Source organism: Nerophis lumbriciformis, linkage group LG02 (assembly GCF_033978685.3).
Source record: "Nerophis lumbriciformis linkage group LG02, RoL_Nlum_v2.1, whole genome shotgun sequence".
Taxonomy (NCBI): domain Eukaryota; kingdom Metazoa; phylum Chordata; class Actinopteri; order Syngnathiformes; family Syngnathidae; genus Nerophis; species Nerophis lumbriciformis.
In genome coordinates, this window is record NC_084549.2 from 15,459,563 (window position 1) to 15,484,670 (window position 25,108).

General features: G+C 42.1%; 1 protein-coding gene and 1 non-coding gene across 3 annotated transcripts in view; one reads left to right on the forward strand and one right to left on the reverse strand.

Moving 5' to 3' along the window:
- Positions 1-4,575: 4,575 nt before the first annotated feature.
- Positions 4,576-25,108, forward strand: part of ldb1a (LIM domain binding 1a) — a 79,741-nt gene continuing 59,208 nt past the window's right edge. Inside the window, exons 1-2 of one of the 2 annotated variants that reach the window (XM_061946092.1) lie at positions 4,576-4,765; positions 23,404-23,511. In XM_061946092.1, coding sequence (XP_061802076.1) covers positions 23,484-23,511 — 28 coding nt within the window. In that variant the 5' untranslated portion in view covers positions 4,576-4,765; positions 23,404-23,483. The remainder of the gene's footprint in view (positions 4,766-23,403; positions 23,512-25,108) is intronic. The other variant, XM_061946166.1, reaches the window with a different exon arrangement.
- On the reverse strand, positions 8,493-8,564 carry trnae-cuc (transfer RNA glutamic acid (anticodon CUC)). Its single transcript has one exon. It is a non-coding gene; the product is annotated as a tRNA-Glu (tRNA).

The window sequence follows — 25,108 nt, forward strand, 5'->3', positions numbered from 1 at the left end:
AGACTGTATTTATATTATTCACATGTGAATAATGCTGTATAATAGACTGTATTTATATTATTCACATGTGAATAATGTTGTATAATGACTGTATTTATATTATTCACATGTGAATTATGCTGTATAATAGACTGTATTTATATTATTGACATGTGAATAATGCTGTATAATAGACTGTATTTATATTATTCACATGTGAATTATGCTGTATAATAGACTGTATTTATATTATTCACATGTGAATTATGCTGTATAATAGACTGTATTTATATTATTGACATGTGAATAATGCTGTATAATAGACTGTATTTATATTATTCACATGTGAATTATGCTGTATAATAGACTGTATTTGTATTATTCACATGTGAATAATGCTGTATAATAGACTTTAGTTATATTATTCACATGTAAATTATGCTGTATAATAGACTGTATTTATATTATTCACATGTGAATAATACTGTATAATAGACTGTATTTATATTATTGACATGTGAATAATGCTGTATAATAGACTGTATTTATATTATTCACATGTGAATAATGCTGTATAGTAGACTGTATTTATATTATTCACATGTGAATTATGCTGTATAATAGACTGTATTTATATTATTGACATGTGAATAATGCTGTATAATAGACTGTATTTATATTATTCACGTGTGAATAATGCTGTATAATAGACTGTAGTTATATTATTCACATGTGAATTATGCTGTATAATGGACTGTATTTATATTATTCACATGTGAGTTATGCTGTATAATAGACTGTATTTATATTATTCACATGTGAATTATGCTGTATAATAGACCGAATTTATATTATTCCATCCATCCATCCATTGTCTACCGCTTATTCCCTTTGGGGTCGTTCACATGTGAATAATGCTGTATAATAGACCGAATTTATATTATTCACATGTGAATAATGCTGTATAATAGACTGTATTTATACAAACCCCGTTTCCATATGAGTTGGGAAATTGTGTTAGATGTAAATATAAACGGAATACAATTATTTGCAAATCATTTTCAACCCATATTCAGTTGAATATGCTACAAAGACAACATATTTGATGTTCAAACTGATAAACTTTTTTTTTGTTTTGCAAATAATCATTAACTTTAGAATTTGATGCCAGCAACACGTGACAAAGAAGTTGGGAAAGGTGGCAATAAATACTGATTAAGATGAGGAATGCTCATCAAACACTTGATTGGAACATCCCACAGGTGGACAGGCTAATTGGGAACAGGTGGGTGCCATGATTGGGTATAAAAACAGCTTCCCAAAAAATGCTCAGTCTTTCACAAGAAAGGATGGGGCGAGGTACACCCCTTGGTCCACAACTGCGTGAGCAAATAGTCAAACAGTTTAAGAACAACGTTTCTCAAAGTGCAATTGCAAGAAATTTAGGGATTTCAACATCTACGGTCCATAATATCATCAAAAGGTTCAGAGAATCTGGAATATCACTCCACGTAAGCGGCATGGCCGGAAACCAACATTGAATGACCGTGACCTTCGATCCCTCAGACGGCACTGTATCAAAAACCAACATCAATCTCTAAAGGATATCACCACATGGGTTCAGGAACACTTCAGAAAACCACTGTCACTAAATACAGTTCGTCGCTACATCTGTAAGTGCAAGTTAAAGCTCTACTATGCAAAGCGAAAGCCATTTATCAACAACATCCAGAAACGCCGCCGGCTTCTCTGGGCTCATCTAAGATGGACCGATGCAAAGTGGAAAAGTGTTCTGTGGTCTGACGAGCCCACATTTCAAATTGTTTTTGGAAATATTCGACATCGTGTCATCCGGACCAAAGGGGAAGCGAACCATCCAGACTGTTATCCACGCAAAGTTCAAAAGCCAGCATCTGTGATGGTATGGGGGTGCATTAGTGCCCAAGGCATGGGTAACTTACACATTTGTGAAGGCACCATTAATGCGGAAAGGTACATACAGGTTTTGGAACAACATATGCTGCCATCTAAGCGCCGTCTTTTTCATGGACGCCCTTGCTTATTTCAGCAAGACAATGCCAAGCCACATTCAGCACGTGTTACAACAGCGTGGCTTCGTAAAAAAAGAGTGCGGGTACTTTCCTGCTCCGTCTGCAGTCCAGACCTGTCTCCCATAGAAAATGTGTGGCGCATTATGAAGCGTAAAATACGACAGCGGAGACCCCGGACTGTTGAACGACTGAAGCTCTACATAAAACAAAAATGGGAAAAAATTCCACTTTCAAAGCTTCAACAATTAGTTTCCTCAGTTCCCAATCGTTTATTGAGTGTTGTTAAAAGAAAAGGCCATGAAACACAGTGGTGAACATGCCCTTTCCTAACTACTTTGGCACGTGTTGCAGCCATGAAATTCTAAGTCAATTATATTTGCAAAAAAAAAAAAGTTTATGAGTTTGAACATCAAATATCTTGTCTTTGTAGTGCATTCAATTGAATATGGGTTGAAAAGGATTTGCAAATCATTGTATTCCATTTATATTTACATCTAACACAATTTCCCAACTCATATGGAAACGGGGTTTGTACTTACTCGCACACTTTGTGAGTCTTTTGCTGTTATAAATCGGAACTATATGATAATCGCTCAACACTAGTGTGGGAATGTGAGTGTGAAGGTTGTCTGTCTATTTGTGTTGGCCCTGTGATGAGGTGGCGACTTGTCCAGGATGTACACCGCCTTCCGCCCGAATGCATCTGAGATAGGCTCCAGCACCCCCCGCGACCCCGAAAGGGACAAGCGGTAGAAAATGGACAGGGATGGATGGATGATAATCGCTTCAATATCGAGGCAACTTGTTTTCCCCACTATACTGGTACTGTAAACGTGCCGCCCAGGCCCATCAGATAAAAATGTGTGTGTATAATACTTTAATTAGTCTTCCTGTGTAGCAGTTTTAGGTCATTCCAGCTAAAAAAAAAAAATATTTAAAAAAAAAATTTTTTTTTTTACCAGGACCCAATGTCCGATAGAATTCTAAAAACGTTACGACAGACCACCTCAAACAAAAAACGGAATGGAATTTTACAGTTTTTTACTGAATGGGACACCAAAAATGTACATTAAAATAAAGAAAGTCGGATTTATAATATTAACTATGAACAATAAAACACTGAATATTAACAACACTAACAGTCATTCCAGCAAAAAAAGAATATGCTAATGGTTTTGATTTATTTGGAACATGAATAGAGTAACAATTAGAGATGTCCGATAATGGCTTTTTTGCGATATCCGATATTCCAATATTGTCCAACTCTTAATTACCGATTCCGATATCAACCGATACCGTTATATACAGTCGTGGAATTAACACATTATAATGCCTAATTTTGTTGTGATGCCCCGCTGGATGCTTTAAACAATGTAACAAGGTTTTCCAAAATAAATCGACTCAAGTTATGGACAAAAATGCCAACATGGCACTGCCATATTTATTATTGCATTATTTTTTTTAACATGCCTCAAAACAGCAGCTTGGAATTTGGGACATGCTCTCCCTGAGAGAGCATGAGGAGGTTGAGGTGGGCGGGGTTGGGGGATGGGGGGGCTGGGTTTGAGGTGTGGGGGTTAGGGGGTAGCGGGGGGTGTATATTGTAGTGTCCCGGAAGAGTTAGTGCTGCAAGGGGTTCCGGGTATTTGTTCTGTTTTGTTTATGTTGTGTTGCGGTGCGGATGTTCTCCCGAAATGTGTTTGTCATTCTTGTTTGGTGTGGGTTCACAGTGTGGCGCATATTTGTAACAGTGTTAAAGTTGTTTATACGGCCACCCTCAGTGTGCCCTGTATGGCTGTTGACCAAGTATGCGTTGCGTTCACTTGTGTGTGTGAAAAGCCGCAGATATTATGTGACTGGGCCGGCAGGCTAAGGCAGTGCCTTTAAGGTTTATTGGCTCTCTGTACTTCTCTCTACGTCCGTGTACACAGCGGCGTTTTAAAAAGTCATACATTTTACTTTTTGAAACCGATACCGATAATTTTGAAACCGATACCGATAATTTCCGATATTACATTTTAAAGCATTTATCGGCAGATAATATCGGCAGTCCGGTATTGTCGGACATCCCTAGTAACAATATGGTACATGGTATATTTCCAATTCCTCATTACAACACGTCTGAAAAAGGAGTAGCTTGAAGCGGAGCTCAGATGCCCGTTTGCCTCGGATGAAATTGTTGAGTGGAACCAAATCAACCCGCGCATCCTGTTTCCCCTCTCGCTCCTCCGGTAGGGCAACAAGTCTGACCAGTCCGCCTCTCGCCCGCATGTCAAGCCAACCGAAGCGGCCGTGAGGTGCACATCTTCGTGATTAAGCAACTGCACTGTGGCCTGACGCACTCCCTAACTACTACCTATAGTCTGCTCTGCCGTTGCCATGGATACAGCCCCCCCCCCCCCCCCCCCATCCGGGTGGGTTTGGAGTGGAGAAAGGAGAAGAGGCTCTGCGTCATACCAGTGCAGCTGAGACGAGCCCCCTCCCCACGCCCCCCTCCCCTCTTGTCCTCCTTCCTTCCCTCCTTCCTTTTCATCATCCAATTTGCACACTGCTTGATCCCCCTCCATTTGTGTCTCATATCTGCATCTGCTCATCACACTCTCCCCGCCCCCCCACCCCCCTCCACTGTCTCTCTCTCTCTCTTTCTCTCCTTGCCTTCTGGCTCGGCTCGGCTTCCTCTGCGGTGGCTGACCCAGGTGGACTTTTCGCTGGACGAGCGTGGGCGAAAAAGAAAGGTAAGCGCAAGTGAGGAAACAGAAAGATGGGATGAGAGAAAGGGACCAGGGAGAGATGGCACGGAGGGTCATTGCTTCAACATTTTTTAGGGCAAGTGTGTGTCGGATAGAACGTAAGATGTGTGTTCAAGCAGACGTGCGCCTGAGTAACCCTGGCGGTGTGCGAGGAGGTGATGCGAGAACTTCTTTATTCCTCTTGTTGAGGATGTGTCGCCACAGTGCGGGCGTATGTCTGTGCGAGACCATGCTTTAATTGCTCCTGGAATCCATTTTTTTCCCATCCACCTTGCATCTTCTTTCTTGTGCCGCCTCTTTGTCGTTTCAATTGAAATGACACGCACGCAAAATATGTGATGGGGAAGGGGACCCACGGGGTCGTTCATTGTGTCTGGGTCCCTGGAACACTGTCTGACATGGTGTATGACATGCACAACTGTGACGCCTCCGCCTGTTCACTGGTGTTGTAGTCAGTGTGCCTGTCAGCTCTCATTCCAGGGGCTGACACGCACCGCTCTTTGTTGCCATCCCTGCCGCTGAGTGACAGACGTCAGCCATGTGAGCTTTTGTCAAGTCCACACAGGGAGGAGGGGGATTTTCAAGTAGCGTGGGAGATCCATATGTGCGTACTTGTTTTTGTCGCATGCCAGCCGAGTTGTCAGATATTGTATCACAACAGAGGCTGTCAGCGGTTAGATCGGCTGTGACGGGATCGGGTTCGCTAGCATTGTACCTCACAAGGGGGAAGTAAATACTGAAAATGCATGGTCACACCTTGGAGTAGGCATGATAATTACATCATCAGTACATTGTTAGGAATTTGGCATAGGTTTGAATAATTGTTCTAAGTGGAGTGCTCTACTGGCAGAGGGTTTGTTGATGATTAGAGATGTCCGATAATGGCTTTTTTGCCGATATCCGATATTCCGATATTGTCCAACTCTTAATTACCGATGTGCTGCAAGGGGTTCTGGGACCTACTCAGTGGCCACCTACTCAGTGGCCTAGTGGTTAGAGTGTCCGCCCTGAGATCGGTAGGTTGTGAGTTCAAACCCCGGCCGAGTCATACCAAAGACTATAAAAATGGGACCCATTACCTCCCTGCTTGGCACTCAGCATCAAGGGTTGGAATTGGGGGTTAAATCACCAAAAATGATTCCCGGGCGCGGCACCGCTGCTGCCCACTGCTCCCCTCACCTCCCAGGGGGTGATCAAGGGGATGGGTCAAATGCAGAGGACAAATTTCACCACACCTAGTGTGTGTGTGACAATCATTGGGACTTTAACCGATATTGATGTATACAGTCGTGGAATTAACACATTATTATGCCTAATTTTTTTGTGATGCCCCGCTGGATGCATTCAACAATGTAACAAGGTTTTCCAAAATAAATCAACTCAAGTTATGGGGAAAAAAATGCCAACATGGCACTGCAATATTTATTATTGAAGTCACAAAGTGCATTATTTTACCGAGGGCCACATATCAAAGGCTGATGGGTCATGGGATTATTTTTCAAAAGACTAATACCAATCAAATGTAGATATGCTAATACCATCCATCCATCCATTTTCTACTGCTTATTCCCTTCGGGGTTGCGGGGGGCGCTGGAGCCTATCTCAGCTACAATCGGGCGGAAGGCGGGGTACACCGTGGACAAGTCGCCACCTCATCACAGGGCCAACACAGATAGACAGACAACATTCACACTCACATTCACACACTAGAGCCAATTTAGTGTTGCCAATCAACCTAATACATTGAAGTTAAATAAAATAGCCTGCATCTCAGATATTAGTTATCAGTGACATTATGAATACAGATGTCCAATAATGGCTTTTTTGCCGATATCCGATATTCCGATATCAACCGATACTGATATATACAGTCGTGGAATTAACACATTATTATGCCTAATTTTGTTGTGATGCCCCGCTGGATGCATTAAACAATGTAACAAGGTTTTCCAAAATAAATCAACTCAAATTATGGAATACAATGCCAACATGGCACTGCCATATTTATTATTGAAGTCACAAAGTGCATTCTTTTTTTTAACATGCCTCAAAACAGCATCTTGGAATTTGGGACATGCTCTCCCTGAGAGAGCATGAGGAGGTTGAGGTGGGCGGGGTTGAGGTGGGGGTAGCGGGGGGTATATATTGTAGCGTCCCGGAAGAGTTAGTGCTGCAAGGTGTTCTGGGTATTTGTTCTGTTGTGTTTATGTTGTGTTACGGTGCGGATGTTCTCCCGAAATGTGTTTGTCATTCTTGTTTGGTTTGGGTTCACAGTGTGGCGCATATTTGTAACAGTGTTAAAGTTGTCTATACGGCCACCCTCAGTGTGATCTGAATGGCTGTTGACCAAGTATGCTGGGCATTCACTTGTGTGTGTGAAAAGCCGTAGATATTATGTGACTGGGCCGGCATGCAAAGGCAGTGCCTTTAAGGTTTATTGGCGCTCTGTACTTCTCCCTATGTCCGTGTACACAGCGGCGTTTTAAAAAGTCATAAATGTTACTTTTTGAAACCGATAATTTTGAAACCGATACCGATAATTTCCGATATTACATTTTGAAGCATTTATCGGCCAGTAATATCGGCATGCCGATATTATCGGACATCCCTATTGATGATGATTAATTTAATCTTTTCTGACTTATAAATGTTGTTCAATCAATCAAAGTTTATTTATATAGCCCTAAATCACGAGTGTCTCAAAGGGCTGCACAAGCCACAACGACATCCTCGGCTGAGATCGCACATCAAGGCAAGAATAAAACCCAACCCAATGGGATTACAATGAGAAACCATAGCATAGCATAATAATGTGAGAGTCCAGTCCATCTTCATCGGCGGTCACTCGAAGCGAGTATGACGATCCTCCTGGTAGGGGGGGGGGGTATCCCTTTATGGAGGTTGCCTGTGCACAGTCACCATACGATCCTTGACAGATCCGGGTTAGGGTCCAGTGGCATGGAGTCCAAGACGACTGGGGACCCTTTTCTGCCGCAGCCTTCATCCGCCATCCCAGCCGTTGTGACGGTCCATAGGGTTAGCAATCATCCTCCGCCTGTTCCACCGTTGAGGTCTTGGGTTGTTATTTCCCCATAACTGGGCCCACATGGATGTGAGAGTCCAGTCCATAGTGGATCTAGCATAATAGTATGGGAGTCCAGTCCGTAGTGGGGCCAGCGGGAGATCATCTTGAGCGGACACAGGTCAGCAGCGCAGAGATGTCCCCAACTGATGCTCAGATGAGTGGTCCACCCTGGGTCCTGACTTTGGACAGCTAGCGCTTCACCTGTGGTCACCGAATCTGTTCCCTCCCCTTCTCCTGGCATTGTTACAATGTTGGATAATCGTGTTAAACAATGCCAAAGCATCAAATCATAAGGTTGGCATGAGCTTGTGCGCGGATTTGGATGCCTCTTTTGGAGTCGGGCTATGTCGTGACGTCAGACAATTTAGACATTAAGTAAAGCTCTCAGCTAGGCTATAAGAAAACACACAAAGAAAGTTTGGATAAAGTATTATTTTCATCTAATGGCATGCACATAATGACACCTACGTGTGACAGTTTTTTTTGATTGATTGAAACTTTTATGAGTAGATTGCACAGTACAGTACATATTCTGTACAATTTACCACTAAATGATAACACCCGAATAAGTTTTTCAACTTGTTTAAGTCGGGGTCCACGTTAATCAATTTATGGTAAAATGCTAAGTTCCCTAACCGGGAATCGAACCCGGGCCGCGGCGGTGAGAGCGCCGCATCCTAACCACTAGACCACCAGGGAAGTAGTGACTCTACTCCTGCTCAAAACAGCTTTTTTTATGCAGAGTCTGTATCGATCGGCGAGTGTGCAGGTGTACGTAATGTTGTGACCGGGTGAATCTCTGTAATGTTTATGGAGTTTATTTCGGACCGTGTTTGGGAAAAAATAGCGGCGACCACTTCAAGATATATATATATTTAAAAAAAAAAGTATGATACTTTTGGACAGGGTGGGTCGTGGATTCATTTGCAATATGGGAACGCCTCCAGAATCAAACATCTTGCAGACAGACTCAAAAAACAGGTTATAAAATAAAAAATCTATGCAAAATTTACACCAAAGCATATTCAATACATCTTATTAAGATCAGGGGTTCTTAACCTTTTTGACCTTGGGGCCCGACTTTACCACTGCCCGCTCAAATCATAACACTGAATAAGTAATCTTACTCTTGATTTTAATTGCATTCAATAATTATGATGTGATTATGATGGCTTCATCTGGCCAGGATCTTCAGCTCTCACTGGATCGGTTCGCAGCTGAGTGTGAAGCGACTGGGATGAGAATCAGCACCTCCAAGTCCGAGTCAATGGTTCTCGCCCGGAAAAGGGTGGAGTGCCATCTCCGGGTTGGGGAGGAGATCTTGCCCCAAGTGGAGGAGTTCAAGTACCTTGGAGTCTTGTTCACGAGTGAGGGAAGAGTGGATCGTGAGATCGACAGGCGGATCGGTGCGGCGTCTTCAGTAATGCGGACGCTGTATCGATCCGTTGTGGTGAAGAAGGAGCTGAGCCGGAAGGCAAAGCTCTCAATTTACCGGTCGATCTACGTTCCCATCCTCACCTATGGTCATGAGCTTTGGGTTATGACCGAAAGGACAAGATCACGGGTACAAGCGGCCGAAATGAGTTTCCTCCACCGGGTGGCGGGGCTCTCCCTTAGAGATAGGGTGAGAAGCTCTGCCATCCGGGAGGAGCTCAAAGTAAAGCCGCTGCTCCTCCACATCGAGAGGAGCCAGATGAGGTGGTTCGGGCATCTGGTCAGGATGCCACCCGAACGCCTCCCTAGGGAGGTGTTTAGGGCACGTCCGACCGGTAGGAGGCCGCGGGGAAGACCCAGGACACGTTGGGAAGACTATGTCTCCCGGCTGGCCTGGGAACGCCTCGGGGTCCCACAGGAAGAGCTGGACGAAGTGGCTGGGGAGAGGGAAGTCTGGGCTTCCCTGCTTAGGCTGCTGCCCCCGCGACCCGACGTCGGATAAGCGGAAGAAGATGGATGGATGGATGGAATTATGCATCTACTCTATTTACAGTTTACAACCTGGTTAAATTATATGAAACCATATGTTAATCACAAAGATTGTTATTTATTTAACACATAAACCTTAGGCTTAGGTCAGGCTGTTTGGAAAAAAAAATACTAACCAAATATAAGAAAGGACTCATAAATCACTGACCAAAAAATACATTTACATACAATTATGCTGTGCTAAAATAAATTGCCTAAATTGATAGTTAATATCTTTCTTAGCTAAACTGTCAGTAAAATTAAAGTGAAAATGAAAATACAGCCTCACCACTTTAGTTATAATATTTTGAGCTTAAGAAACTTCTCTCCGACTTTAGCTTCAGACTTCTTCGGCTTGTCCAAGATTGTCATTACTGCCACAAGTGGTGGAAAAATGTATTACAGCTGAGTACCGCTGGGGCCCATACGGCCAATAGCTGAGAAAGAGATATTTTTTGGCAAACCTTTATGGGGCGCTCGCAGGCCAACAATACCCCCCCCCCCCCTCTCCCCTTGCCCCGAATTGGCCCTTTGGTTACGAAACACAGATTTAGACCACAAGGGAGTGTTTTAAGTGTAGATTAATATCATCAGGGGCGCCGCTAGGGATTTTGGGCCCCATGAAAATTATCTTTACAGGGCCCCCAACACAGTGTCATTATTTTTTCTGTATTATAATTTCATCATCATTAGGGGCCTCTCTGGCCCCCCCTCCATCATGGGCCCCTAGAATCCGTCTCCTTTACCCCCCCTTTCCGGCGCCCCTGAATATCATCATAGGTCCTCTTTAAGTCTCTAACCTGGGCAGCGTTACCCTGCAATACAACACAACTATAGATACAAGAATTCAAAATATAAAATATATTACTTGGGAGCATTTACCAAAAACATCTGGGATGTTAATATGAACAAGGCAATAATCGGAGAAATGTGAGATAACACATTCATTTTCTAAATTTAACAATGATTCGGCGAGCATGGAAAAAAATACAAAGACAAACCTCTCTCTGACATGGCTATTTATTAACTCCCGAGAACCAGCATCGTCCATTTCTTTAGGTCTATTTCTTTTGCCAAAATTACACATTCCGGGACAAATATTGCCCTTTTATGCACAACACCAAAGTCCCCTGCAGAGGAAGCTGGTTTCCACGGGGGCTAATGCACAATACAGCACCAGCAGAACCAATGTTGTAATAGCGCTAAGGAGCAAGCCGCTGAGCCAGCATGAATACCGCCAATAATTCCTTGTAAACAACGCTCCAGCAAGTGTGCAAGAGTAGCGCACATTTCCAAGTGCATGCAAAGGTAGATGAAGCTCAATGCTGACCACTCATGATACTGTGATTCATGATGCTTACATGATCTAATTAAGGTCTAAACCAGGGGTGTCAAACTAATTTTAGCTCAGGGGTCGTAAGGAGGAAAATATATTCCCAAATTGGCCGGAATGGTAAAATCATGGCATGATAACTTAAGAATAAAAAGAACTGCAGGTTGTTTTCTTTTTCTTACTATGGCCAAAAATAGAACAAGCCCATTCCGAAAACGTACAAATCACAAATAATCCTGTGGACCAAACACTTCAAGTTTGTTCACATTCTGAGGAAATTGGTGCAGTTTCAAAAACACAACAAGCTTAGACTTCGTCTCAGTGTATCTACAAAACCAGGATTAAACTTTAAATCACAGTCTTTCTGGGATTGAACAAAAACACAACATGTAAACACTTTTAGGTATCAAATACCTCCATTGTCATGTCCATGTATCAATCCAGTGCTAACTCAACAAACCGTAAGAAACGGAAATAAAAACTATTCAAAAGGGTTAAGTTTTCTCCTTTTTGACAGAGACATTATGGGGGAGTCAGGGTGCCAAATAACGATGTGTTCGAATCAGAAGACATAAAACGGCAGGTTTGAAGTTTCATTTGGGTCGAGGGAGAGGAGCCGCAGCCACGCTTTACTTTGTACCTCTTACTAGTCCTAACAGAACTGCTATTGTGACATCCAGTGGACACATTTAGAACGCCCCCTGGTCTAAACTTTGAAACAATTTACAAAAATCAAAGTAGGGTTATTTATGATACTATTCAAGTACATCATATTTCCACCATGTCCATATGTGAACATGTGAGAAGACCAATCAGAATCAGAATCAGAATCAGAATACCTTTATTGTCATTGTATGGAAACAACGAAATTGGACAGCAATCCAGCTCAGTGCTCTTAAAACAAACCTACATAAAATAGTCTTAAGACAACAACAATAATAAAACAATTTAAAATTTAAAAACATAATAAAATGTTAAAAACATATTGCACAGCAGAACTCTATCAGAGGTAAGCAAGTAATAAAGTGGTCAGTGTTCAGGTAAGTGCGGAGTTTAGGGCAATAACAGCTCTAGGATAGAAACTGTTTTTCAGTCTATTTGTCCTTGCTTTGATGGTCTTATAGTGCCTCCCTGAGGGCAAGAGTTCAAGCCAGTGGTGACCTGGGTGGTATGAGTCCCTGAGGATGCTGTTTGCTCTCCTGTTGCAGTGTCTCTTATACAGGTCCTCTAGAGATGTAAGAGGACATGCAGTGATCCTCTGGGCCACGTTTATGACGCCCTGTAATCTCTTTCTCTCTGCCACCGTGCAGCTAGAAAACCACACGGAGATGCCATAGGTCAGTATTTTGTTCTGATGTAATGTGTAAGTATACAACTGCTAATTCGATGTGTAAGTATACAACTGCTAATTTTCTAGCACACTCATCCAGTGTTGTAGAAAAACAGCATAGACCTAAAATGCTTAAAATCACATTTAAATATTTTATTTACCTCGCCACATCATGCTTCAAATATTGCGACCACATCGTAGATTTTTGGGGGGATATTTTAATTTTAAATATATAAATGAGGCATACAAATGTCTAAATAAACAAAAAATATCTATAATACAGTAGTATTTGCCACTAGATGAGACCCAACCAATCCGAGCATACTGTTTAGTAGTGTGGCCATTGATTAGCTCAGCTTCAGGCAGCATTTCTGTATTGGATTAAAAAAGTGTAAATGTACAGATTCTGGACAGGGAGGACAAATGGTACGATAGAGGAGTGAGAGAAGCCATCTATGTCAAGGTTGAAAAAAACATCTCTGAACAGAGGAGGTGGTCTGCGACACCACTTACCTCCCACTCACAACACGGTCCTTTCAACCATTCCTAAAAGAACTCTGCAATTTAGCCTCCAACAAATAACAGTAGTTAGAAACATTCTGGTCACAAAAGGTGACCAGAGTGCCATTTGGGCCATTTGTTGACAACTGAATGGAATGCTAACGTGGGTGATTCCGACTAGTTTGGACTGGCAGAAGTCGATACACAGCGATCGTTCTGCCGTACAATACCTCAATGCTAACGAGGGGAATTTACACTTTAACGACTGTTATTGGCTTTGACAGGAGGATTGCTCGTTTGCATTAAAACAGTTGTTTTTATTACTACAATAGGGCGAAACCATCCTTACCCAGACACACCCTCCTGGTTTTGGTGTATACATATTTGGGGTTTCGGCACCAGCCGCTAGACTAGATCTGACAAGTCTAAGTCTAAGACTAGATCTAACCAACATAAGTCTATGAGCATGAACTGATGAAACCTACTCAGATGAGAGGTGAAACGTCTTCTAGGAAAAACCAAACAGTCCAGTTCAATCAATCAATCAATCAATCAATGTTTATTTATACAGCCCTAAATCACAAGTGTCTCAAAGGGCTGCACAAGCCACAACGACATCCACCGTTCAGCGTCCACATAAGGGCAAGGAAAAACTCACAACCCAGTGGGACGTCAATGAGAATGACTATGAGAAACCTTGGAGAGGACCGCAGATGTGGGTAACCCTCCCCCCTCCCCCTCTATGGGAGACCGGATGCAATGGACGTCGAGTGGGTCTGACATAATATTGTGAAAGTCCAGTCCATAGTGGATCTAACATAATAGTGACAGTCCAGTCCATTGTGGGGCCAGCAGGAGACCATCCCGAGCGGAGACGGGTCAGCATCGCAGAGATGTCCCCAACCGATGCACAGGCGAGCGGTCCATCCCGGGTCCCGACTCTGGACAGCCAGCACTTCATCCATGGCCACTTCATCCATGGTCAGTTGCGATTGATTGGATGCCCTAAGGCCTATATGTAAGATCCGGCCCGCGAATGAATTATCTATGGCCCTTGGGATGATATTTGATTAGTACTAGAACTGGCCCGCAGGCCACAGTCGCCTGCTGCTGTTTTGCACGCACCAATACTCCATCAGTGTTGGCGCTAGGAATTTTCATCATCAAGTCATAAAAATGGGGTCCCATAGTAAATTTTTGGGGTCCCACTTTTTTGTAAGCGTTTTGAAAACAAATGATGAATATCTACATTGTGTTTTGGAAAAAGATTGTCATAAACCTTACTTAATTCATTAAAAGATAATACAAAAGAAAACAAATTGAAATGCATATGTAAATGTATTCATTTATAAACATTAATTCACTTTCTTCTTTCCTCCATTGATTTAAACCAGGAGCCTCAGACACGCGGCCCGCGAGACGTTATTTTGCGGCCCGCACCTTAATATGAAAATTTGATGTTAGTGCGGCCCGCGAGTTTTATATGAATGGCGCTTGACAGCGTCATTCTAGCCAACTCTCCCGATTTTTCCGGGAGACTCACGAATTTCAGGGCAACTATACTCTCGAATGTCTGCCGATTTTCACCCAAACAACAATATTAAGGGCGTGCCGTGATGGCACTGCCTTTAGCGCCCTCTACAACCTGTACAAACAGCCCAGCCACATAATAATGTAGCGTTGGAAGGGTTTAACAATGGTCTTTACTCGAAGATGTCAAGAAATGCTGACACGTTGTATGATCTTACAACTGATTTAATGATAACGCAAGGCATACTTGGTCAACAGCCATACAGGTCACACTGAGGGTGGCCGTATAAACAACTTTAACACTGTTTCTAATATGCGGCACACTGTGAACCCACACCAAACAAGAATGACAATCAATCAATCAATCAATCAATCTTTATTTATATAGCCCTAAATCACAAGTGTCTCAAAGGGCTGCACAAGCCACAACGACATCCTCGGTACAAAGCCCACATACGGGCAAGGAAAAACTCACCCCAGTGGGACGTCGATGTGAATGACTATGAGAAACCTTGGAGAGGACCGCATATGTGGGTAACCCCCCCCCCCTCTAGGGGAGACCGAAAGCAATGGATGTCGAGTGGGTCTGACATAATATTGTATAAAATATTATACAAACACATTTCGGGAGAACATCCGCACCGTAACACAACATAAACACAACAGAACAAATACCCAGAATCCTTTGCAGCACTAACTCTTCCGGGACGCTACAATAGCATCTACATTGCAAAAACTGAAATCTAAGTAAGATTAAATATCTCAAATAAGGGTGATATTTGCTTATTTTCTGTCTGATAAGATAATTCTTCTCCCTGAGCAGATTTTATGTTAGTGTTTTACTTGTTTTAAGGGTTTTGGTCCTAAATGATCTCAGTAAGATATTACAGCTTGTTGCTGAGATTTTATGACCTATATTGAGTAAAACATGCTTGAAACTAGAATATCAACTGTTGCAAAAAAGCTGTGTCATCAACACTCACAAGTATAAAACTCCTTTTTTAAAGTAATAATTTCTTACTTCAAGCATGAAAAAAAAATCATGATGTATGCATATCATTATGTCAAGATAATGTTATGTCAAGAATATTTTTCAATATATTGAGCAAAAAGGTCTCATTTTATTTTTTCTACCAAGAAAAGTGCACTTGTTATTAGTGAGAATATACTTATTTTAAAGGGGAACATTATCACCAGATCTATGTAAGCGTCAATATATAAATTGATGTTGCAGAAAAAAGACCATATATTTTTTTAACCGATTTCCGAACTCTAAATGGGTGAATTTTGGTGAATTAAACGCCTTTCTATTATTCGCTCTCGGAGCGATGACGTCACAACGTGACGTCACATCGGGAAGCAATCCGCCATTTTCTCACTTTCGTCGGTGTGTTGTCGGAGGCTGTAACAACACGAACAGGGACGGATTCAAGTTGCACCAGTGGCCCAAAGATGCGAAAGTGGCAAGAAATTGGACGAAATGTGTTCAAAATACGAGGCTGTGGGGAAAGCCGACGAAATGGTCAGTCGTTTGTTCCGCACACTTTACCGACGAAAGCTATGCTACGACAGAGATGGCAAGAATGTGTGGATATCCTGCGACACTCAAAGCAAATGCATTTCCAACGATAAAGTCAAAGAAATCTGCCGCCAGACCCCCATTGAATCTGCCGGAGTGTGTGAGCTATTTAGGGACAAAGGACCTCGGGAGCACGGCAAGCAATGGCGGCAGTTTGTTCCCGCAGACGAGCGAGCTAAACCCCCTGGATGTCTTGGCTCACACCGTCCCTTATGCCACCGAAGATGATCAAGAGAAGAATATCGACCCTAGCTTCCCTGGCCTGCTGACATCAACTCCAAAACTGGACAGATCAGCTTTCAGGAAAAGAGAGCGGATGAGGGTATGTCTACAGAATATATTAATTGATGAAAACATTATTCATTACTCGCGGTTTTACGTAAATTATTATACATAAACTGTGTTTACCAATAATTTAGCTTAAAAACATTTATTTTTTTCAATCATTCGAGTACATGAGTACATGTAATGCAGTATTTTGTGTCTGTTTAGGTATGGTTAACCTGAGTGCTGAAATCGTGGAAAAATATATGTTCTTAGCGCGCCTGAAATGGGCTGTCTGCACTCTCAAAGTGCATGTTGTTGCCAAATGTATTTCATATGCTGTAAACCCAGTTCATAGGTGTTAGTAATTATCTTATCAGACAGTGTTAAGCCGCTGAAATCCGAGTCTGAATCCGAGCTAATGTCGCTATATCTTGCTGTTTGTTTGTATTGGCATCACTGTGTGACGTCACAGGAAAATGGACGGGTGTATATAACGATGGTTAAAATCAGGCACTTAGAAGCTTTTTTTAGGGATATTGTGTGATGGGTAAAATTTTGAAATAAACTTCGAAAAATAAAATAAGCCACTGGGAACTGATTTTTAATGGTTTTAACCCTTCTGAAATTGTGATAATGTTCCCCTTTAAGGTATTTTTGGGTTCATTGAGGTTAGCTAATTTTACTTGTTTTGGAAAGTCTTGACAAGCCGAATTTTCTTGTTCTATTGGCAGATAATTTTGCTTAGTTCAAATAAAATACCCCTCATTTTTGTATTTTTTTTTCTTGTTTTTGAACACTGACTTTTTGCAGTGTACGGCTTTTGGAGCTCAGTGCACAACTGCACACATTGATTGATTGATTGAAACTTTTATTAGTAGATTGCACAGTACAGTACATATTCCGTACAATTGACCACTAAATGGTAACACCCGAATAAGTTTTTCAACTTGTTTAAGTCGGGGTCCACGTTAATCAATTCATGGAGACGAAGCAGAAGAACGAAGAAGAGACATGGCGACGACGAGTAAGAAGAAGAAATACGCTTGCAAGTTCCAAAATGATTGGAAAAAAGAATTTTATTTCATTCAGAAAAGCTCGAAGGGGAAGGGGTATGCTGCCTGCACCTCAACCCCCCCCCCAATCTCCCGAATTCGGAGGTCTCAAGGTTGGCAATAATGCCCTATGGCAGGGGTCGGCAACCCGCGGCTCTAGAGCCGCATGCGGCTCTTTAGCGCCGCCCTAGTGGCTCTCTGGAGCTTTTTCAAAAATGTGTGAAAAATGAAAAACGTTGAGGGGGAAAAAAAAATATTTTTTGTTTTAATATAGTTTCTGTAGGAGGACAAACATGACACAAACCTCCCTAATTGTTATAAAGCACACTGTTTATATTAAACATCAGGGGCGTCACTAGCTTTTAAGGACAGGGGGGGCTTTGCCCCCAGGAGATGCACAGGATGCGAGCGAATGTTACGCACGAGCACAAAACTTCACAAACGGCTAACAAAGACTTAGAAATTATTCATTGTTATTATTATTATTTTTTAAAAATGCACGAGACGAAATGAAATGCTCTCCGGGACGATGGCTTTTAACCATACATTTTCTTTTTCTTTTTCTGTATTTATTCATTTTACATTTTATATTAAATGTCTTGGTTTTTCCTCCCTCTGAAAATCCTATTAAATGTTTAACAAGCCATCCTATAATAATAAAACAGCTATTAATGTAACAATACAATAAAACAAATATATTTAATGATGTTTTTTTCATTATTTTAACAATAGGCTTATGTATATTACTTTATATAGATTCTACAAGAAACACAAAACTTAAAAAAAAAAAAGATTTACAATTGCACACACAAGGTTTTGTGCAGCTTCACTCATTGTAAAGGAAGTTAATGTGCTTCGTACACCTGCAGGACCGCAAGGAAGGTCGCAGAGAAAATGCGGGCTGGAATTTGAGTGATGTGGGCATTTTCTATATGAACTAGTGGAATGGATTGGATACCGACGCACGAAAGGGGCTCTCTACCTTACGCTACGAAGTGAGGGGAAACTGAGTGAATAATAACAGGTTATCTGATTATTTATTTAAACTCATATTTGGGCCACTTTATAATGAATATGTCGGCATTTATTTGTAAAAAAAACCCCAAAAAACACCAAATTATTTAGTCCTAACAACGCCAATGTTAAACATGCTTCACTGATTCGAGTATTTGGCGAGCGCCGTTTTGTCCTACTAATTTTGGCAGTCCTTGAACTCACCTTAGTTTGTTTACGTGTATATCTTTCTGCGACTTTCTAGGACGTGTTTTATGCCACTTCTTTTTCTGTCTCATGTTGTCCACCAAACTTTTAACGTTGTGCATGAATCCACAAAGGTGAGTTTTGTTGATGTTATTGACTTGTGTGGAGTGCTAAACAGACATATTTGGTCACTGCATGACTGCGAGCTAATCGATGCTAACATGCTATTTAGGCTAGCTATATGTACATATTGCATCATTATGCCTCATTTGTAGCTATATTTGAGGTCATTTAGTTTCCTTTAAGTCATCCATCCATCCATTTTCTACCGCTTGCCCCTTTTGGGGTCGCAGGGGGTGCTGGAGCCTATCTCAGCTGCATTCGGGCGGAAGGCGGCGTACACCCTGGACAAGTCGCCACCTCATCGCAGTCCTTTAAGTCATATTAATTCAAATTATATCTCATGACACACTATCTGTATGTAATATGGCTTTTAATTTTTTGCGGCTCCAGACAGATTTGTTTTTGTATTTTTGGTCCAATAAGGCTCTTTCAACATTTTGGGTTGCCGACCCCTGCCCTATGGGTTAGGAATGGGATGGCACTTCAAGTTCACATGTGAGTCAAGTCAGCTGGCCAAATACTTTTGTCAATATGGTGTACATCCAGGGTGAATGTTCTGTCACCCATGGTGACAATAATGACAATGTGACATCAGATTAGAGTGTGCAGAAGCCAGCGGAGGGGGGGGGGTCTTCATGTTTGTGTGCACATTAACACGTGTGCGCTCAAGGGCCTCGAGTGTCTCTTCCTTCCAGGTGGGCTTTTGCATTTTTAATCGACACTGTCCGCGTTGATTAACGCCCGCAATGAGCGAGGAAAGGAGTAGACCTGGGAATGGGTCATACATGCGGCGTGTGTGTTTGGTATGGCCATTATGACCCTGGGCTCTGGGCTCCGACTGAGAATGTTTATCTCCCGCAGCAGCACTGGGAAAGAAATAGACAATGCATCACTCCCACACCATACACACTGCAAAAAGTCAGTGTTCAAAAACAAGAAAAAAAACTACAAAAATTAGAGGTATTTTCATTGAACTAAGCAAAATTATCTGCCAATAGAACAAGAAAATGTGGCTTGTCAAGACTTTTCAAAACAAGTAAAATTAGCTAACCTCAATGAATCCAAAAAAACCTTAAAATAAGTATATTCTCACTAATAACAAGTGCACTTTTCTTGGTAGAAAAAAAAGTGACCTTTTTGCTCAATATGTTGAAAAATATTCTTACATTAAGTAAATGCTAGTGCCATTATCTTGACATAATGATATGCGCACGGCATTACATTTCTTGAAACCAGCAAACTTATACTAAAAACTGATTTATTGTTCTTAATAGAAAGGCAACAAGGCAATCGCTTGTTACTCTTGGGGTCTCATTGCCGCTCAGGCAAATCATATGGTCTAAAGATGCATTTTTCCATCGATAACATGACATCATCGTGCCAAGTGCGTGCTCTTTCAGTCAATTAGTGCGCATATATACAGCTCGTCCCCCGGCCACATTTTTTTTATTGTGATTTTGAAGAATTTATCTGAATGTGCATGAACTATTTCTGTTCGAAATTGTTTGAAATGTCACATGTTAAATGTTTAAATATTAACTGTCCGTTTACTGTACTGTGCCAACTGTACTACTATAGGAGTACATATTTCTCTAATTTTTCTAATATAAGTGTTTAGGCCCACTTACAATGACAATAACAAAAAATATTGTTTTTCATGAACTGTGTACTTGTATCGTTTGTCTGGGTGGAGGTCCTGCTTTGGAAATAATTTGTACCCCTTTCAGACATTGCATTTAGTTCCCATTAAAACATTCACATGTTGCACAATGAGATGTAAGCAGGGGATCATGTGTACATTCCTGCAACTTCCTGTTTGTAAAAAATATATTTTTATTAGTATTTATTTAATATACTAACAGCATTTCATGATTAATATTTATAAATTAAGATTCCTAATAAATGACACTAGAATAAGCACACATTTGATTGGTAAATCATAGTGTAACGACCTGGAATTACACTTTATGTGTGGTGTTGGAGTTGTCCGACTTTTTGTGTGGCTGTAAACACATCACTGGCTAAGTGCCATATGTGCAAGTGTTGGCGCAAGTGAGAAAGTTGCTTTTGGTCTGGTTTGTACTGCAGAAAATTACCAGTTTTGCTAGATATAATTTTTTTTACTAATGTTTTGGTGATGTGTTTATGGCCGACAATAAAGAGTTTCGCTCAGTAAAGTGATCGATGGAATTCATGTCCTCAAAGCGTCTCGACAGACGTTACAATATTTGAACAATGATGACGAAAACTGTTTTCTCTGTCGTGTCCGTGTCGTGTCGAAAATTGTTATGCGCTTATTTTTTTATTTGATTTCGTGCGTGGCATAGATTTGCCGTGCGCAGAGGATGCTTGAGCAGTGCGCAATTGCACAGGCGCGCACCTTAGAAGGAACATTGACTCCATACTTGCCAACCCTCCCGAATTTTCCGGGAGACTCCCGAAATTCAGTGCCTCTCCCGAAAACCTCCCGGGACAAATATTCTCCCGAAAATCTCCCGATTTTCAGCCGGAGCTGGAAGCCATGCCCCCTCCAGTTACATGCGGACCTGAGTGAGGACAGCCTTTTTTCACGTCCGCTTTCCCACAATATAAACAGCGTGCCTGCCCAATCACGTTATTCCATTCTCCATCTGCACCATGCCGATGAGCATGGTGCAGATGGAGAAGATCTTCTCGGCGTCCGTGTTGGCGCACACGTTGACAAAGCCGACGCTGGTCAGGCTGCTGAGGGTGAAGTAGAGGGCTGCGCACTGACGGGCCACCGACCGCGTTGTTGACGTAGGGCATCTCCAGGCGTTTGCCCGGCTCATGGAGCCATCCTCGGGGAAGAGACGGGAGGACAACAGGGTGACAAGAACTAAATCATCCAGACTAGAGATACATTGTATTATTATGTTTATCTTCCCAAGTGGAGGAGTTCAAGTACCTCGGAGTCTTGTTCACGAGTGGGGGAAGAGTGGATCGTGAGATCGACAGGCGGATCGGTGCGACGTCTTCAGTAATGCGGACGCTGTATCGATCCGTTGTGGTGAAGAAGGAGCTGAGCGGGAAGGCAAAGCTCTCAATTTACCGGTCGATCTACGTTCCCATCCTCACCTATGGCCATGAGCTTTGGGTTATGATCGAAAGGACAAGATCACGGGTACAAGCGGCCGAAATGAGTTTCCTCCGCCAGGTGGCGGGGCTCTCCCTTAGAGATAGGGTGAGAAGCTCTGCCATCCGGGAGGAGCTCAAAGTAAAGCCGCTTCTCCTCCACATCGAGAGGAGCCAGATGAGGTGGTTCGGGCATCTGGTCAGGATGCCACTCGAACGCCTCCCTAGGGAGGTGTTTAGGGCACGTCCAACCGGTAGGAGGCCGCGGGGAAGACCCAGGACACGTTGGGAAGACTATGTCTCCCGGCTGGCCTGGGAACGCCTCGGGATCCCCCGGGAAGAGCTGGACGGAGTGGCTGGGGAGAGGGAAGTCTGGGCTTCCCTGCTAAGGCTGCTGCCCCCGCGACCCGACCTCGGATAAGCGGAAGAAAATGGATGGATGGATGGATGTTTATCTTCCCTAAAAATAAATATATTTATTAATTAAAAAAAAAACAAACCTAAATACATTTTTACTATATTTTGCTAAAAACATAAAAATGTATTGTATTTTTATTTTAATTTTTTCTGACTCCTTATTACATCCAGCCATAGAAATATACATTACAAATAAACATATTTGAAATAATTAATTTTAAATGATCATAATAATTCATTTAAAATGACCATATTCAATTATTAAAATAATTGCTTTTTATCAACAACTTTAGCATTTTATTCGTTACATTTTGAAGCTCTCAAAAGCCAAGTTATGTTATATTCCTTAAGATTTATTTATGCAAGTTTGAAGTATCAATGATCTAAACACAGTTTTGTTTGCATATTGTCAGGATGTATATATATATATATATATATATATATATATATATATATATATATATATATATATATATATGAAATACTTGACTTGGTGAAATCTAGCTGTAAATATACTCCTCCCCTCTTAACCGCGCCCCCCGCCCCCAACCACGCCCCCGCCACACCCCGACCACGCCCCCCACACCCCTACCTCCCGAAATCGGAGGTCTCAAGGTTGGCAAGTATGAATTGACTCTAACATAAAATCTGCTTCGTGAGAAGAACTATCTAATCAGACAGAAAATAAGCAAATATCACCCTTATTTGAGATATTTTATCTTACTTAGATTTCAGTTTTGGTAGGGCAAACACAACCATCTTGTCTGTTCTCCTGCTAATTGCCTCGCTCTTGCTTTTCGTCGTCCACACACACACCTGCACACACACACACACACACACACACACACACACACACACACACACACACACACACACACACACACACACACACACACACATCTCTGATCCATACTCACTCCACTCTCATGAGCAATTAAGACTCTCTATATCACTCCTTCTTCCTTACCCCTCCCACTTGTGTTGCAACACGCCTGTTAATGGTGCGGCCGCTGCCAACTTCCTGCCTCTGACAGAGAAAAGAGAGAGAGGAGAGAGAGCAAGAGCGAGAGAGCGGCGGCCCTGCGTTTGTACCACTCCCTCTTCTTCTTATCTCTCCACCCCTCTCTCTCTGTGTTGTTTTCCCCCCTCAGAAAGCGCGGCCCCGATGCGAGCAGCGTGAGGGCCGAGAGCTGCCGTTTCCTTCAGAGCCGAGGCCCCAACATGTGAGAAGATGTCTGTTGGAGGTTGCGCTTGTCCCGGTGAGTGCCTCGTCGTTCTCTCTTTTGCTGTCACATCCATGAATTATGGTTAAAGAAAAGAGGAAAAAAAAGAGCTGCAAGGCCATGCGTCAAACTGTTTCACTTTTAATGTGTTATGCTCTGCACACGCATGGCCAGAAAACAAGGGGTTTTTAGAGTCCCTGCAGTCGTGCCAGGCAGCACTCACATATCAATACTTCACTTGGAGAAGCTTTTTTTTTTCCCCCCACTCCGATGCACAAAGAGGAAATTGATTCTTGTTCATGTCAAGAGCCTTTTCTGCCTTTCATTGTACTTCCTGATGATTTCAGCTGTTGTTCCGAAGCTGAATGGGTGCTTCAGTTGGCTGACTGACTGACTAATTCAGCCATCGCTTGGTTTACATAAGAAGATTCCTTGTGCGGAGATGCTGAACATTTATTTTGTCATGGTTGCTTGCATGATCCTGACATTACTTCCTATTCTGCCTTGACTCTGTGCCTCCACGGTGAAGAAAGTGTGTGTCTGCTTGCACGTGTTGCTCATGAGCAATCGTTTCATTTATATATCGCTGGAATTCATGTGTAGGCTATAGGACAGTGTTTTTCAACCACAAAATAGTAATTATAGTCTGCAAATGTGTTGTTGTTGAGTGTCGGTGCTGTCTAGAGCTCGGCAGAGTAACCGTGTAATACTCTTCCATATCAGGCAGGGTAGCTAATTGCTTTGTAGATGTCGGAAACAGCGGGAGGCAGCGTGCAAGTAAAAAGGTGTCTAATGCTTAAACCAAAAATAAACCAAAAAGTGAGTGCCCCTAAGAAAAGGCATTGAAGCTTAGGGAAGGCTATGCAGAACGAAACTAAAACTGAACTGGCAACAAAGTAAACAATAACAGAATGCTGGACGACAGCAAAGACTTACTGCTGAGCAAAGACGGCGTCCACAATGTACATCCGAACATGACATGACAATCAACAATGTCCCCACAAAGAAGGATTAAAAACAACTGAAATGTTCTTGATTGCTAAAAACAAAGTAGATGCGGGAAATATCGCTCAAAGGAAGACATGAAACTGCTACAGGAAAACACCAAAAAAAGAGAAAAACCCACCAAAGTAGGAGCGCAAGACAAGAACTAAAACACTACACAAGAAAACTGCAAAAAAGTCAAAATAAGTCAGGGCGTGATGTGACAGGTGGTGACAGTACACCTACTTTGAGACAAGAGCTATAATGATGCATGCTTGGTTATGATTTAAAGTCATATCCAACAATTGTCACAACAACTTTTTACTGTCAACTGTTTTTTAATGATTTCTGCTGGTGGTGTGCCTCCGGATTTTTTCGACGCAAAAAATGTGCCTTGGCTCAAAAAAGGTTGAAAAACACTGCTATAGGAAGTGTATTTTGTGTTAGCATCTGCATAACCAAGCATGCATCACTATAGCTCTTGTCTCAAAGTAGGTGTACTGTCACCACCTGTCACATCACGCCGTGACTTATTTGGAGTTTTTTTTGCTGTTTTCCTGTGTGTAGTGTTTTAGTTATTCTCTTTCGCTCCTATTTTGTTATTGATTGTCATGTCATGTACGGATGTACTTTGTGGAAGTCTTTGCTG